This window comes from Eutrigla gurnardus (assembly GCF_963514095.1).
Source record: "Eutrigla gurnardus genome assembly, chromosome: 4".
Classification (NCBI taxonomy): Eukaryota; Metazoa; Chordata; class Actinopteri; order Perciformes; family Triglidae; genus Eutrigla; species Eutrigla gurnardus.
In genome coordinates, this window is record NC_139918.1 from 26798890 (window position 1) to 26815100 (window position 16211).

General features: G+C 45.2%; 1 protein-coding gene across 5 annotated transcripts in view; it reads right to left on the reverse strand.

Moving 5' to 3' along the window:
* Positions 1 to 3231: 3231 nt before the first annotated feature.
* LOC311011816 (zinc finger protein 521-like) overlaps positions 3232 to 16211 on the reverse strand; it is an 85310-nt gene continuing 72330 nt past the window's right edge. For all 5 annotated transcript variants that reach the window (XM_084006953.1, XM_084006955.1, XM_084006952.1 and 2 more), the window contains 2 exons: positions 13727 to 13842; positions 3232 to 3312 (listed from right to left, as the gene is read on the reverse strand). In XM_084006953.1, the coding sequence (XP_083863079.1) occupies positions 3283 to 3312; positions 13727 to 13842 (146 nt within the window). In that variant the 3' untranslated portion in view covers positions 3232 to 3282. The remainder of the gene's footprint in view (positions 3313 to 13726; positions 13843 to 16211) is intronic.

A 16211-nucleotide genomic window follows, 5' to 3' on the forward strand; every position in this document is an offset into this window, starting at 1 on the left:
GCTTAGGCTGGCGTTAAAAGGGAGGCCGCAGTGGTTCTGATACGCCTCACAAGTGAATTTAATTAAATCATAAATATGAGCTGGAGGCCGCCACCCAATTTAATGTAATGGATGATGTGGGCCAGTCCATCTCTGGCAAAGCAAAGTTCTGGACCCGTTCAAATGCCCTTGAAGCTTATTAAAAGTGCCTGGCACGAGGAGATGGTAGCAAAGTTGCTTAATGGATGCCCAGCTTGCATTCAGTACGACAGTTAATGTTGGGCCGTACCATCTCGGCTTTTGGATGAAGGGGGAGGGTTGCGTCTGTCAGCGTGAGAGGTTCCATTCCTCATATGATCCTCATTATAGTAACGTCATAAAAAGCTAATAGATGACAGATCAACATGCCCAGTGATGTTACGCCTGGAATAAGAACATTGGGCTTCAGAAAGATGAATAATAAGAAAAACTTTATGCTTTATTTTCTGTGACAAATGATCTTTAATAAGAACATCCAGAGGGATCCCGTTTATATGTGATATTTATCTTCTGTATATAATAGATCACATGTAAGGAACATTGTTGTGCTTTCTCTTAGTATTATTATTTATGTTTGAATGTGCAAACAATATATACGACGGCGAAAAAAAAAAAAAAAAATGGAACTGAGAGAGGGGGCAATATTCAGAGAAAAAAAGTTGCTAATTTGCGAATTTAGAAAGTGGAGATTTTGCGAACGTAGTAAGTGGTGACTTTGCGAATTTAATAAGTGGTAAATTTGCGAAGTTAGAAAGTGGCGAATTTGCGAATTAAGAAAGTGGCGAATTTTGCGACGTTAGAAAGTGGCGAATTTGCAAGTTTATAAAGTTGCAAATTTGCGTGTTTATTCCAATGCTTACAACCGTCATTTATGCTAGCTAACTTCTCATGAATGTTGCATATATTTTCCTAATTAAATACATCCCAACGTGTGACAACGCCTCGTTAAGGTCATTAGGGTGATGATGTTGATGGTTATTGATGGTTTTATTGATATGAGGACAAATTGTCATCTTATGAGTGTTTATTGATCGGGGCGGTTGGGCCAAGATGCTAGCTGTGGTTTTTACTTGTTGTCATAGCAACAGCAATCATAGGTTGTTAGCGGAACCAAGCAACTTGTTTAAATCGGCTATATATATTTATAAAGTGGCAAATCTGCACCTTTTTTCTCTCGTTATATTGCCCACCTCTCTCGGCTCCATTTTTTTTTCCTACAGTGGCTCTAATACACTGTCATAAATATATGGTATTCATGCAGACTTGTATATATGCAGCACATAATGAAATGCTGTGTATTTGAAATGGAGCGTTAGTTTCTCAGTGTAACCTAGATTACAAACTAAAACTGAGAGCTTCAACAAATGTTTTGCCGCTCGCTTGTCATTGATGAATCATTCTCCAGGACGGACAGATGTTGTTGCACTGCTTCCGTCCCATCCGGCAAAAAAAAAAGAAAAAAAAAAGGCAGAGGAATCTTTTTCCCGCGGCCTCCTGGAGTGCTGGAGACTCCCTAAATAGACCTCGCGCACGGGTGTGTGGAATGGGACCGCACAGGGTGATGGGTAATGGAGTCATTAATAACACAGACCTCCCTTAAGATGCTCAGATGTTTGTTAGCGAGAGCCACGAGGGAGTTGGAGGGGGAAGAAAAAAAAAAAACAAGGATGCAATTTGATAGCATGAATAAAAAGCAGCGCAAGCTTTTGATGATGATGGCGTTTACCGTCGTCGGTCTCGTCTGAGGGGTTAATTGTATTTTCACGCGCATTAAAACACAAGACAAGATAATAAAAAAGGACAATGAAGCCATTTCCTCATACAGTTTTTTTTTTTAATATTTCCATCACATGTGCAACACAAAAAAAATGAGGTCTGCCAAATACAGAACTCCATATTTGTACAATACGTTTTAATAAGATCGGAGATAACTTGTCCTTTTTGCTGCAGGAGATGGTGATTTCCTGTAAACTGTACGAACAAACTCTCAATCAAAATGTCAAAACATTAAAGTTTTTTTTTTATACAAAAGTGCATCTCAGGTTCAATGAATGCAAAACATTTACATAACAGAAATAGTTTTTTTTTCTTTTTTTAAAGTTTCGTATGCGGCCGCGGCGGGCTTTTTCCAGCTCGAGCAATGTGTGTGTGTGTGTGTGTGTGTGTGGAGAAACGCATCATCGGAGTACTTGGGCACTCTCCAGGAGAGCCAGGGACGAAGTTCTGTACTATGTATGCCCCCCAAAATCCAAGACCCCCACCCCGCCCCTCAAATCCACATGGATTTACTCCCCTACTGCGAAAAATATGTATAGATAACAAAACGTAAAAAGAAAAAAGATTCCAGTAATCTCCAGGCTTCAATGAGCAGTAAACATTGACAACAGAAATGTACAGGTTGAGTCAGTGGGCCGGAGATGTACCCCCCCTCCCCCCCCCCATGGGAGCTTCACGCCTCTGTTCACGAGCCAACCAGAGGCTCTAGCCTTTTCCAAATCTGTGTCACTGCGTTTGCATATATCAGCATCCTGTCCTGCTTTTTCTCTGTTGTTTTTTCCACTTTTTTTCCTCCTCTTTCTCTCATCTAAACTTCAGCGAAAAAAAAACAAACAAACAAAAAAAAGGCAGTGCAGATTAGTCGCACCACCGTTTTCACAGCTGGTCCCTCTGGCAGCCATGTTTGTTACGGGACGCGGGACGAGACCTCGCCCTCGCGATGATGATGATGATGATGGACCGCGGGATCCGGAGTCATACTGATGGAAAGAAACACTTCCTACAGCTTCCTATGCACCCTGATTCTCCTTCAAACCGGTTGAGTCTCCCTCTGATTGACAGTCAGATTTTTTTTTACCCCCCTCCCTCCATTCCTCCACCCCCCGTCTCTTTTTTTGGACAAGCATGTTGAACTGTACATTGGCAAATACTGTATAAGATTGCAATATAGCTGTAGTTAAGCAACACATGAAGAATTCTATGTACAAACAAGTTGGCTTTTTCTTTATTTTTGAAATAATGGTTAGTAAAGAACGGAGAGAGGGGGGGTTTCTTTTATGTCCCCTCCCCCTTCCACTCTCTCTTTTTATTTTCTTTGCCTTTCTTGTTTCTTGCTGCGGCACGGCTCCTTGTGGTGAAACTGAACCAGAATGTTCAGTGCAAGACAGTCAGTGGGAAACTGCCGCCGATGGTAATTGGCGGGGTCGGACGTTATTCTCCGCGTCATGTGATCCTTGTTCTCGGGCCGCGGCGCTGATCTCTGCCATGTTAGCTGCTGTGCTGAGTCAACGCGTGGTTCTGCGAGGAAACAAAAAAAAAAAAAAAGAGGGGGGGAACAAAGGTGGGAGGATGTTATGATCGCGTGTCATTTTAGTTAAAAAAAGAGACATCGGGGGACGTTGTTAACGAGGACAAATGTATCACACGTGTTGTGATTGACAAAAGACTTTTGATCATCTTGGACGTTCGCACGCCGCTATTATTACACGTTTGTTATTCAGATCCAATTAAGTTGCACGGGAGGAGAAACCCGCGTGGATCAATAGCAGTTTAGGATTAAGAGCAGTTAAGTCGCTGCGTAACACAAAAGAGCACAAGACCGCTGACAAGATAACAAGCCGTTCCCTCAGAAATCAAAGAGTGTGTGTGTGTGTGCACGGACGCAAAGCCAAGAACAAGGAACCGGCACACCTGACGGACCATCATCCTCGGAGTCTTGTTTATCCGAGCGCCTACACATGAAGAAGAAGATGAAGAAGAGCAGAAATCCGTTTATCTGCAGGTGAGGCCGATTTGATCCTCCACACTTCTTTTTTGGCAGTAAATTCACAGTAACGGGGATAACAAGCTGACAATGTCACTCTGGTTTTGCTGCATCTTCCTAAAATGTATGCACACACACACTCACACACACACACACACACACACACACACACACACACACACACACAGGCCGTGGAGAGTGGTTGTAGTGGGGCAGCTGTGCCAGGTTCTTTAAAGGGAGTGTGGACCAGGGGGTGTGTAACTGGTGTCCCTGGTGGGCTGAATCCAGGTCATCTTTTGAAGTGACTGCTAATCCCTTTAATGCAAACTACATGCCCCACTTGCTGCGCTCTGTTTAAAACACGGGCCTTGGACTCTGTAAACTGGCATGGACTCGGCACACCTGTCACAGAGACATCAGCACGCATGCACACACACACACACACACACACACACACACGTTTCTGTGCAGAGAATTAAGTGCACGAGAATGAGGGGAAAAAATCAGCAAGAGACGAGAGGATCTGAAACCTGAGCGAGAAGGTTTACCGACGCGGTAACCTTCAGTCCTGTTGGTGCAGAATCCCCCGGGCCGCGCTCGGAGACCACTATTACCCCCCCCCCATTCATTCCTTCCCTCTTTACCCTTTCAGCTGCCTCCATGTAAAGCATTTAAACACCTCGACAGCTTTCCTTTCAGCGAGGGCGATTACTCCCCGACAGGTGGGGTAATAAGCTGTTTGACGGGGAGCAGGAGTGTGACCCCTGGAAGGGTTAGCGTGGCTCGCCTGGGCCCTGCTCTCCCCTTTTTTTTTTTTTTTTTTTTAAAGAGGCGGCCCCGGACAGCTCCTCTGCTTCCCCCGCTCTCCTCTCTTGCTGAAATAAAGCTCCTTTAAGTGAGTCTGGGAGGAGACTCCCCACGGGACGCTCTCTCTCTCCCCACCTCACCTCCTCCCCCTCCTCCTCCTCACACTCCACCAACCCCCCCCCCCCCCGGTGAAGACATCCTTGGCGTTGCAGAGGGACAGGAGCACGGCAACCTTATTAATGAATGCGGCCCATTACCCGTCAGCCTGGCTCCTCGGCGACTCCCAGAAGCCCCTGCAGTACGTGACTTCAAATGGCAGGATATTGACACGAGGAGAGCAAAGCAGCTAGGACTGACTGTGTGTGTGTGTGTGTGTGTGTGTGTGTGTGTGTGTGAGAGGAACTGAGAGAGAAAAATGGTGCTCAACTGAGTGTGTATGCCTTTGTGTGAGTGTGGCAGTGCGTCTAGGTGTGTGTGTGTGTGTGTGGACCCCAAAGGAACGTAGCTCCTTGGATATAATGTAGGGCTCGTAACAGCTATTAGAGGGGAAAATAACCCCTCTAGGGAACACCCCCCCCCCCCTGCATGTCCCAGCTCTGTCTGACACACACTGCATTCTACCTTTTCCTTAAACATGCCAGGAGTTTTCTCACTGAGGGGCTTTTTCTCAAGGACGGTGTTAAACGACTTCAGTGGCTGTGGCAGCCATGCAGACTAAAGGGAAATAGAGGAAAAAAGACGAGGGGGGAAAGAAAGAAGAAAAAAAAAAAACGTTAAAAGAAAATGAAACTGATACCTTTATCTCTGTGGATACTGAACTCCGCAGAGTCGCTATAAACTGTGTATGAGTAGTGGAAGGATTCACTTTCCAATCTTCATCCTTGTCAAGTTCTCTTCAAGTACCTCTGCACCGGCGCCGTATTGAGTTAAATACTTTACAAATTAAGACGTGAAACACATAATTCCACATCTGATGATAAACGGACGAGGAAATGTCCACCGCTGCCCCGGCAACGAGGATGTCACTAATGGTGTCACACCAAGAATCACAGCAATTTAGGATTAGATGCCCTCCATTAAGCCTTTTAGCTGTCCTCCTCCCCCCCCCCACACCTCCTTCAATGCCACCCTATTCCCCCTGAAACTCTGCTGTTCCCTCTTATCATCCATTTCCTTCCCTTCTATCCGACCCTTAATCTCCTCCTCCATCCTTTCAACCACCTGCTGGCCACGCCGGCCCGCTGCAGGGCCCCGGCTACCAGCCGCGTCCAGGTAAACCATCGCAGTCAATTCTACACTAAATTAAATTTTGCTCTGATCAATAATACCCCCCCAACTCCCCCACCTCCTGCTTCTGGCTGGATGGAGAGCCTCGTCCTCCTCTTCCTCCTCCGTCTCTCACCGGCGCTGTGCCACCGTTAAAACCCACCACTTTCATCTGATTACATCACCCTGCTGCAACGCCCTCAGGGGTAGCGGGAGGGGGGAAACATCCGGCGGGGGTCTTGTGTACTCACGCAAACAGGTGCAACATGTCTTAGGAATTTAACACTGCTGCAGAGAGGGAGAGGGTGAGAAAAGAGAACGATCGGGGGAGAGAGCACGAAGGAGCGAGTAGCTGGGGAGCTGATTTATTAACTAATCATTCTTTATGTCGCTCCCCATTGCTCCGGTCTCCATCGATAGCACCCGGTCTCCAGTGAGGCAACGGAGGTGCATCTCTTACATCAGCTTCTGCAGAAAAGGAAGTCCGGCGCACTACCGCTCGACGCATCCCTCGCTTTCATCTGATCCCGCCGCATTAAAGACGATCTCCGCGCTGTCCGACATCACAGAGGGGAGATGTCAAGCTAACAACGCTTGATTAGCCGCGATGTTTAATACACGCCGAGCTCTCCTGTCTGCCGTTATCCAGCGCCAAGCGGTCAAACCGCGGCTTCATGGAGTCGGTTAGAGAGCTGAGTGAGCGGTAACGACTTTTTCAGGCAAACAAAGCCGTGTGCAGAGAATCTGTCGCATTACGTGTCCCTCAAAGTGCTGCATCTTTAAACATTTCCTGATAATTACGTGTCACATGTCCGATAGAAATGTTCCCACAATGTCATTTAGTATAAGACTGAATGAAAGCATGATTAAAATCATGTTAACGAATACATTTCAATAAGTTATCAGTATGTCAGTATTTCTAACTCGTCACAGGGTCAGAGGTCAGACAGGCATCAGTTTAGGTACGACCATGGTTCGGGTTAACATCAACACAAAGTATCTTTGTCATGTAAGTTACCTACATTTTCCCAGGTTTAGACGTAAGTTAAGAACATTAAACGAGTTTTGGTTTTACACAGGACAGGAACAGAGGTCTCCTGGCTGAAAATCCTGTTTGTTTGCTTGTTTAATATTGACATGAGGCGTAGTTGAAAGGTCTCCTGCAGACCTTCAGTCGAATGTCAAGTAATAAAAAAAACGAGATTTGCCGCCCAAAATGTCATCACTTCATCAGTTCATCCTATTAAACAATTTGCGTGAAATTGCCATTATTAGCATATGGATCCCTAAGTTATGGCCCAAAAAAAAGAAAAAAAAATTGTGGAAGTGGACGAGCTCAAAGGCATACAAATCTAACAAACACACACCAAATATAATTGATGTTGAATGAAAAAAATAAATTCAAAGCCAGACAGGAAGAATGGATCATTAATGTTATTCTGAGAATATTGTGATTGTAAATGTGAGAAAAGGAAAACTTTCATATGAGAAGTGACATCAGTATAATGAGCTCACAGTAATCCACTGATTAGCTGAGGAGCTAGCATGTGCTAACAGTAAGGGTTTGCTAATGCGAGTCTTACTTACAGTGAAGATGACTCATTAAAGGAGCTAATTAGAAGAGTTAAACACTCATTCTCACCCCTCCAGCTCAACGGCTCTTATTTGGTTTGTCTATAATCAAAAATTTGAAGGAGTAGTAAAAAAATCTGCACCCCCCCCCCTCTTCCTCATCTCATCAGTCTGGTAAGTCTGCATAGTTGCATATGGGAGTGTGTGTGTGTGTGTGTGTGTGTGACCACTGAGACCCATGCATACCCATCACTGACTCATCGCTCAGGAATTTAATTAACGCAAAGGACAACGTCATCCTCAGTGCTACTAAAACAAAAGAACCCCGCCGTCTTCTTCTTCTTCCGAGGCTCCGAAACCCGCAGGATGACTCCGACCAGTCGCAGTGACTTCGGACACTTGAGCTCATTTTTATGTTTTGAGTGATGATTAAAAAGATGAGACGATGATATTGACCTACATGTTCACGTCTCGGGGTCAAGTCCTGGAAAAGTTCTGCCACCGTTGTGAAGCGTTTTCTTATATCTGCTGTGGAGGAAGACGAGAGCGTTGCTGATGTGTAATGGCGTGTTGACTCGGCCCTCCCTTTTTTTTTTTTTTTTTTTTTTTTTTTAGCATTCCCTACTGTTGAGCGGTCCTCTGAGGGAGCGATCCTTTCCCCCGGTTTTGACCTCGGGCCAGGCTTTACTTCAGCCGATGAACAACACAATCAAATAAATGAGAAATAAATAATACAGGCGGTTGGTTTTTCGCCGCAGCCGTCGCTTATCAAGCCGTTTGGGGAGGGTTGACCCTCCCAAACCTCGGTCTGGTCGCCTTGGTAACAGAGCATATTGTTTGAAGTCCCAGGGTGAGGTGGTTTGTACAGGGCGATGGATCTCCATCCTCTTCCATGTGTCATTTTGGAATCATATTTGTGCCGAACGCTTGTGGAAAAAAATAATAATATAATAAGTTCATAATGCTTGAAAACGCTTTGATTAGACATCTAACTAAAAAAAGGAGTGAATGCTTCAGAGGTGTAACCGGAGATGACGGACCGGCCTTTTTGTGGGCTGGTGCTTTGTAGCTCCAAATGATACTCATTACCCTGTCTAAGTAGACAAGTGAATGGTACTAGAAACACACTATGCAGTGATCCCGCTGTTTGACTGAGGTAGCAAAACAACTGCACAACTGCTGTGTTATTATGGGGCCTCATTAAGTGAGGAGAGAGTGGGAGAGAGAGAGAGAGAGGAGAAGCAATAGAGAGAGAGAGAGAGAGAGAGAGAGGGCCGGTGAGAGAGACGGAAAAAAAGGGGAGGTGAAAAAAAAAAAAAAACACAACACAAGAGAGCGATACAAACTGTAGTGTGAGGTGATAGCAACACACAGATGCCTTTCCAGCCAAAATGAAGACTATGACTAAAGAACCCAATTAAGGGCTTTCTTAGGGGAGCCATCTTGGGAGGGGGATGGGTCTTCCTGGGACATGAGCCCTGGGCTACATCCTCTAATTAGACAGAGCGAGGGGGGAGGATCTCTTGCCTGTCACTGGGAGGGAGATGGGGTCCATGGGGTTCCACATGTCAGTCCCAGAAACAAAACACAATTACTCTCACATTTAACCACTTCAGTCGGGGACAGACTTTGACTAGGGATGCTACAGAGTGTCTGCCCCCCCCCCCACCCCCAGCCTCCTCCCCTCCTGCTCCTTTGCTGCTTGATGCCACTTCAAAAACGCAGAGACGATTTGAGGGCTAAATCTTTCGGCTACGTTTCTACGGGAAGGCGAGATCCGACCCGCACCCGAAATGTTTTCCCACCGAAATGGGTAAAAAAAATCTGAGTTTAATTCGCCTTTTCCAAAACTGAAACGCTACTGTGTGAGTATGAAACTCGAGAGGGAATAATTGTTGTAATGTTGTAATGCTGCATTTTGTTAACATCAACAGAAAAACAGACACTTGGAAAAAAAACGAATTAAATGAAACCTGTTAAGGTTTTTGTTCTGAGAAAGACGCGTAAAATGCCATTTATCAAAGTTGTTGGAAAAAGTCAAGAAAAGTAAAAAAAAAAAAAAGGTTTGAGGGAGAGATCCGGTGATGGTGATGGATTCTAGGATTCTAGCACAGCACACCGAGCATCTCCTCTTTGTTTGGATTTAACTTTCCCCAGCGGTGCAACACAGGAAAGAGAGAGAGAGGGAGAGAGGGAGAGCGAGAGAGAGAAGCACAGCTCAAAGGCTTCTGGGAGTTTTTGTCATGTCTCCCTCCAGACAATGTGTTTGCATGCACATATCAGACCCTGGGAGAGACAGTCACAAAGACAAATACATACAGCAAACACACCGATGTACACACACACACACACACACACACACACTGAGAAGGAGAATATCCTCCCAGGATCATTAGGTCTGTCACGCTGTCTAATTCTGATCCACCTACAAAACTAGAACACCACTATTGCGATACATCAGTCGTCATCTAAGGGTGTTTATGTCCCCGTTTACAGTGTGTGTACAGTGTTGTACACAATTATAAATAAGCTTGAAATATTAATGATGGCGCCTCACAAGCAGCTGTTTTTTCTTTTTCTCCTTCTTCTTCCCCTAATTCATTGTTCTTTTATTTTGTCGCGCAACTTTTTTGAAACGGTGACAGAATCAGGAGCACCTGGGGTGATGAAGAAGAAAACAAGTTGTCATATAAAAGGGAGAAAAATATATATATACAACTTTCAAAAGCGTGAAGAGCTGTCATACTTGGCAGATCAAGACGTTCTGAGGAAAAATGGGGTGTTTGAGAGCCGCTTAGGGACAAAACAGGCGAACGCTTCTTGCTTTTTTTCCCTTTCCTGCAACGCTTTTGGGATGCACAGGGCAGATGGGGCGTTTTCGGGGGCATATTTTAAAATTCACACAAAAAAAAGAAAGAAAAAATCAAACTTCTGGGGATTTGGTGGGTCTCTGTGCTTCATGCTGACATGTGCCATTCTTAAAACTTCACGGGAAAGGAAAGGGGTGTCAGAGGATATGATTTTGAAGAGGCATCATTCATTGAATCCACTTGCATTATAATATAATAAAAAATGAAGCACCTCTCTTGCTTTCCCCTCTGCGTCCATCCATCCCTCAATTTTCTCCCTCTTTTTTCCTGCGCTCGCCGGACGTCATAGCTGTTTACACCTGGTGACCGCGAAGCCTATAAATACGCTTAATTAAAACAGTGGAATTGGTCACAGCTTGGCAATAATGGCCATCACACGGCGAGAGGAGAAACCTCATTTGTGTGTGGAAGTAGAACATGATGCAGATGTGCTCTTGTCACTTTTCAGCACTCATTAAGGCCAGCGAGCTCCGGATCGTCTTTGAAGGAATCCTTTAAAAAAAAAGAAGACACTTCCAATTAAGGTGCGTGTCCTGCGGGCGTCTGAGGAGAGAGGGAAGTAAATGCGGGTCCTTCCCCGACTCGACACATGACTTACAATCTCATGTCATCCGAAGGAATGATAATGAAATTGGACGATTGAGAGAGAAAAAAAAAGAGCTTAAAAAGGACCGAGGGAATCTGGCGAAGAAAAAATGTCATCTTCGCTTGTTGTGTAACTTCAATCTCTTTGTCTGGTGTTTCGGAGAGAAAACCCTCCGATCGCAGCTCCGACGCCGACGTCGCTGGAGGAGCTGAACTTGTTTCTCCACACTGGGAGAAATGTCAGATTTAAGCTGTGGCTAATTCTGCACATCCATCAGTTAATGAATCTGGCTAATTAATCCGGGCCGGCAGCATTGTGAGGGGCTCAGCTCCTTTTAACAGTGTGAAGACTTGCTACTGGATCTGAAGGGGAGAAGGAAGTTTACTATCGAGTTTCACATATCGATGATGCAGCCAGGGGGGGGAGCTGCTTTTAATTTTCTTGTATTTAAAAATTAAAAATGTTATTTGGGTGAAGGCGCTGTAGTGAAGCCATGTCTCCATGTTGCTGGAGGTGTGGGCAGTAGTTGAGAGGGTCAGCCAGTTCTGCTTGCCCTCCCCATCAGCACCTCATGAAATATCTAGACTTTGCTCCATATTTTAATGGGTTGAGGGAGAGGGATGCTGAGTGAGTGAGTGTGTGTGTGATGGTGGAGGGGAGGGAGGGGGGAGTCCTCTGGAGAGTTTGAGGGGAATGGTGGTCCATGTATCTCACTGCTTATTTTTTTTTTTTGTCTGTGAAAGAAAGAGGGAGCAAGAGAGATAATTCTCCTTTGGAATCTGGATTCTGGGGCACACAGGCCCAGGAGTCAGTCAATCTGGTCCGGTCTGAGGGGGGGGCGGGGGGTCCTAGGAGGGCTGATTAGACGGATGCTCTCCCATCATCCATCTCGACAGGCTGGCGAAAATTGGCTAGCCCCTCGCAGGGTAGAGTTCACGGGGGGAGGCGGTGGGGGAGGATGTGGAGCGGTGCACTGGATACCTGTCACAGCCTTTGGTCTGTTTCAGGATCTCAGCAGCAAATTAATAAAATATCGTTCCTGCTTCCCTTTACCTGCCGTGGCAGCTCTCCCTCTCGCCGCTCCTTCTCTCCCAGCTTGCGTTGGCCCTTTGACCCCTCTGACTGCTGAGAGAGATGAGGAGCCCAGGCAGCCTGTGACTGGGCCAGAGTGTCAGGGAGCAACGGGGAGAAACTCCAAAACTCTCAGACCCGGCAAAGACAAGACGGAGAGAGAGACAGAGAGAGCTTCCACTCCTCTCTGCAGGAAGACAGCTCCACTTCAGACGGACTGACAAACGACCGCCTCGCGTCAGTGAGACAGGTTGAAGTGTGATGCACGGGAACCGCAAACCAACAAACCAGCCCAAAAAACAAGACTCCAACTCATGCACTTGTTTGTAGAAGGCTTTAACTATCAGACAACAAAATCTAACACGCAACCCACTTCAGGAGTTGCAGGTTTAGATAAAGCAAGAGAAGAAAGTTGCATCTATATACGGGCGACATATGTATTTGAGAGTGTGTTGTCTCACGTGGGAATGCCTTTAGAGCGCAGGTTGAGCGTAATGATCGTCGTATCCCCCCCGAGTCCCCCCCCCTTCAGAGTGCCATAGGTCTTTCATGTTCTACTCTTGTCTTTTTCAGAGTGTAAAACAATATAATCATGCATGAAACGACAGCTCCGGGAGGCGGAGATCACTTCATTTCCCCAACAAAAAAAAAAAAAATGTCAAAAAGTAGGAAAACATCCCCAGGTTATTTGAGACTGTTTACCTGCAACAAGCGTGGCTGTACGGAGAACACCAATCAGAGATGAAAATGTGCTAAATAGGGGGAAGGCCTTGGCATCAATGAAGAAGACTCCACGCTGGCAGTTTGGTGGTTTAACAACCTTTTTTTCAACACGTAGCTGCATCAGGACGTGTTTTATTCATGGCTGCGGCTGCTCCAAATGACCAGCAGATAATGATCACATTCACCTTCCTCCTGGCAGACACACGCCTCTGTGTTTACAAGCTGAATCTCAATATGAAAATCGTTGGCGATCAATGGGGCAGCCGAGCCCTGGATGCTTCCTCTGGCTATCTAGCTAATACGTGGCGCTGCTAATCCGAGAGATGGTCGGACGTGGTCGGGGTGCTTTTTTTAAAGTTTCTCTCTGCGCTTTAAGGCGAAATTAACAATCATTCCTGTGATGGGACTATATGTTAATGGTGCAGGTTTCAAAAAAGGTGCTAGAAGAAAGGAGGATATGAGAAGTGTGCCATGTGCACGGCAGATAATCCCCAAAACAAAACAAAGAGCTGCTAGGAAAACACCAACACAGTGAAAATCATATAATAAGGTTTCATTTTTTGCAGGTTTCTCCAAGGACCGGAGCCAAAAAGATTGCTAGAAAATAGATTATCTCTCTCTAACGTTGCGAGTTCATAAGTCCAACTGCTAACTTTGTTGAAGGGCAGATACGGGGTCTCCCGGAGGACGGGGCTCATATTTAGCCACGAGGCCTCCTCTGTGATTAGGAGGCGTATTGACTCGACTGTGTTTTTGCCTCGGCACTGTATGTAATTACCTCTTCAAAAACGAACATTCCACTAATCCTCTAATTCCAGATATTTTAGTGCTCCGCTGGTCTAATAAGCAAATCAAATCATATCTGCACATCACAAATGAGTTTTGGAAACTGACTGAAATAATTCCTTCTGAGTCTCTCATCCCAGCTGGGATGGAAGGATGGAAGGATGGAGGAGGAGGGGGTGTTTAGTGTTTGTTAAGCTGCCGTGTGTGATAAGTGGACGCAGATTCAGCCGCTGGCCTTCTTTTTCTTGATTTTTTTTCCAGGCTCACCTGTAACTCTGTCTGGAAGAAGAACTTCTGCGGGCACTGCGAGCAGTCGTAGATCTTATCCTCCTGACCGTGTGCAGAGAAGATGTGCTGCTGGAGCTTATTGGCCTGGACGAATACTGCAAGAAAAAAGAACGGATTTACAAATGTTAGCGTAAGAGTTTCAGAGTGTTTCACATGCCAATGAATGCCAAAAATGTCACCGAGAGATCCGTGCCTCCTATAGTTGGAGGTAAATTAGAGTGACCTCCATTAAGGGAACAAAGGCAGCATCCTGATTGCATCTGCTTGGATAAAGAATCCGTCAAATGGCAAGAAAATTACGTAATTACAAATTAATCAACAATACAACCCATTGTTATGAGCTCTTTAATTGAAAAAAAGAAGAAGAAATATTTAGATGTCAACAGTGAAGCTAGAGCGGCCATATTCATGGCACCAGAGCTGGAGGATTCATAATGTTTGGGGAATAATGATGGTCTTTATTTAGAGCTACTGTGGGGACAACAAGCCAGAAAATAAACAACCACACAAAAAATAACAAAAAAACTGGCATGGCTTCAAGTGCAAAACATGGCCTCCATTAGTCTACATCGCTAATTATATTGACAATATAAATATTCATGGTGTTGCGCTACTTATTCATGCAAGACTGGAGCCTACGTTCAGCATCATATAAACACACAACTCACAGGAACTTAACACATAGAGCATACATGCTTTAATTAAGCCACGGTCCACACAGGAAAGCTAAGGGGGGAGCGGCAAGTGTGTGTGTCATGTGTGCGTTCTCCAAGGAGCACTTCAAACATGCCGTTTGTTATCCCGGACCCTTGTGCTTTTAAGGACGGCTGTCTAATCTCAGAGGTCTGGATGCTCTGGAAAAAGTTAGCATGTGGGGGCTTCATTTGAATTTCTTACAGCTCAAAATAACTTTTCTTCTAATGCATGCACCGCGGGGCCACGAGGAGAGAGAGGGAGGAGAGAGAAAACGCACAGCCACAAAAGGTGAGGTGTCTGTTGGAGATTGGCTTCGGGGTCGCCGCAGCCCTGTGGCGGGGGGCTCTGCAACATTAACGTGTCCCAATTTGAGCTCACCTGGGAGAGCGGTTATTAATTATTGAGCTGCGTACGCTGGAGACACTACTGGGTTTTTCATTGAATGTCACACTCCTGACCTGGGAAATAAAAGTTTGGGATTCGGCAGCAGACACACGGTGGCGGCGGCGGCGGTGCTTCCAGACTGCTAATGCCTGGGCGACAGCTGTCTCTGCAACGCGGCGGTGTTAACCAGAAATGAACAACCCCCTCCTCCCTCCCGCTAATGAACAAAACAACAACTCCATGGTCCATTTCTGAAACTAATGACCGACAACAATATGAAGACAAACATAATTGCTCAAGGTTAAGGCCTCGGCCATCACGCGCTCCCAAAAAAACGATCTCACTTTGTGGGAAACATGCTCTGAAAGACAAAAACGCGCTGAGAAACAATAGCTGGTGTTTTGTCTGCATATACTGTACAGAAGCAGGTCACGGCAGCTGCAGGAAGCCTTCATTATGTCTTTGGCTAGTGGAGGAAAACGTCAATACAGCGAAAATAAAAATGGATTTGAGACTTGGGGGGGCCCTCAAATACTGTACAACGGGACCAAACACAACGGAGATGTCAAGTTAGCCGATGCTCGCTGTTTACGTGCGTTTCTGGTCCAGTTCCAGCAGGAGACGCGTTTCATTTGCTCAATTTACAGCTCTGCATTCGTTTGCATGGGAGTGGATAATGATTTAAAGGGCCTCCTGGACGAACAATATAATAAATGGACTTGTGACATTCAAGGCAAAGATGTAAATGGGAGCTAAACAACTTCATAGCTAATTTGACATTTCTGAGAGCTCGGGTTATATTTATGATCAGTGACGGACGATTAGAAAACGCAGCGTGTGCAAATCTAAACTTAGTGGCGAGGGATTAAAATGAAGATTCTCAAATTACAGGGTTCCTACATCTTTTCCAAAGTCATTCAAGCACTTTTCAAGCATTTCAAGGTGCATGTCCATGCTTTTCCAGCACCTTCCAGCTGTGTTAACCTCCATATTTGTATCAATCCAATGGTCAGTATTCAGTCTACTTATTATGTCACTTGTTCATCACATTAAATGAGATGTTATTGTCCTCTAAACAACCAACATGATGTTTGGAGACAGCTTTTTACAGAAGGACCACAAATGAAAGGAACACTAATTCCACTAACAGATCCACAGAAATATAATCACCAACTATTTTCATCATCTGTTCATCATCAAAAGTCATTTTTCATAAAGAAATGTCAGAAAATGCTGTTTTCACTCCCTCAAATATGGAGATCTTCTTTTCTCTCTTATATCATATATGTCATTGCATAGAACAGGCATTTCAAGCACTTTATTCTAGATCCAAGCACTACAAACCTTGAAAACACCACACTAAAATTCAAGTTTTCTCAAGGAT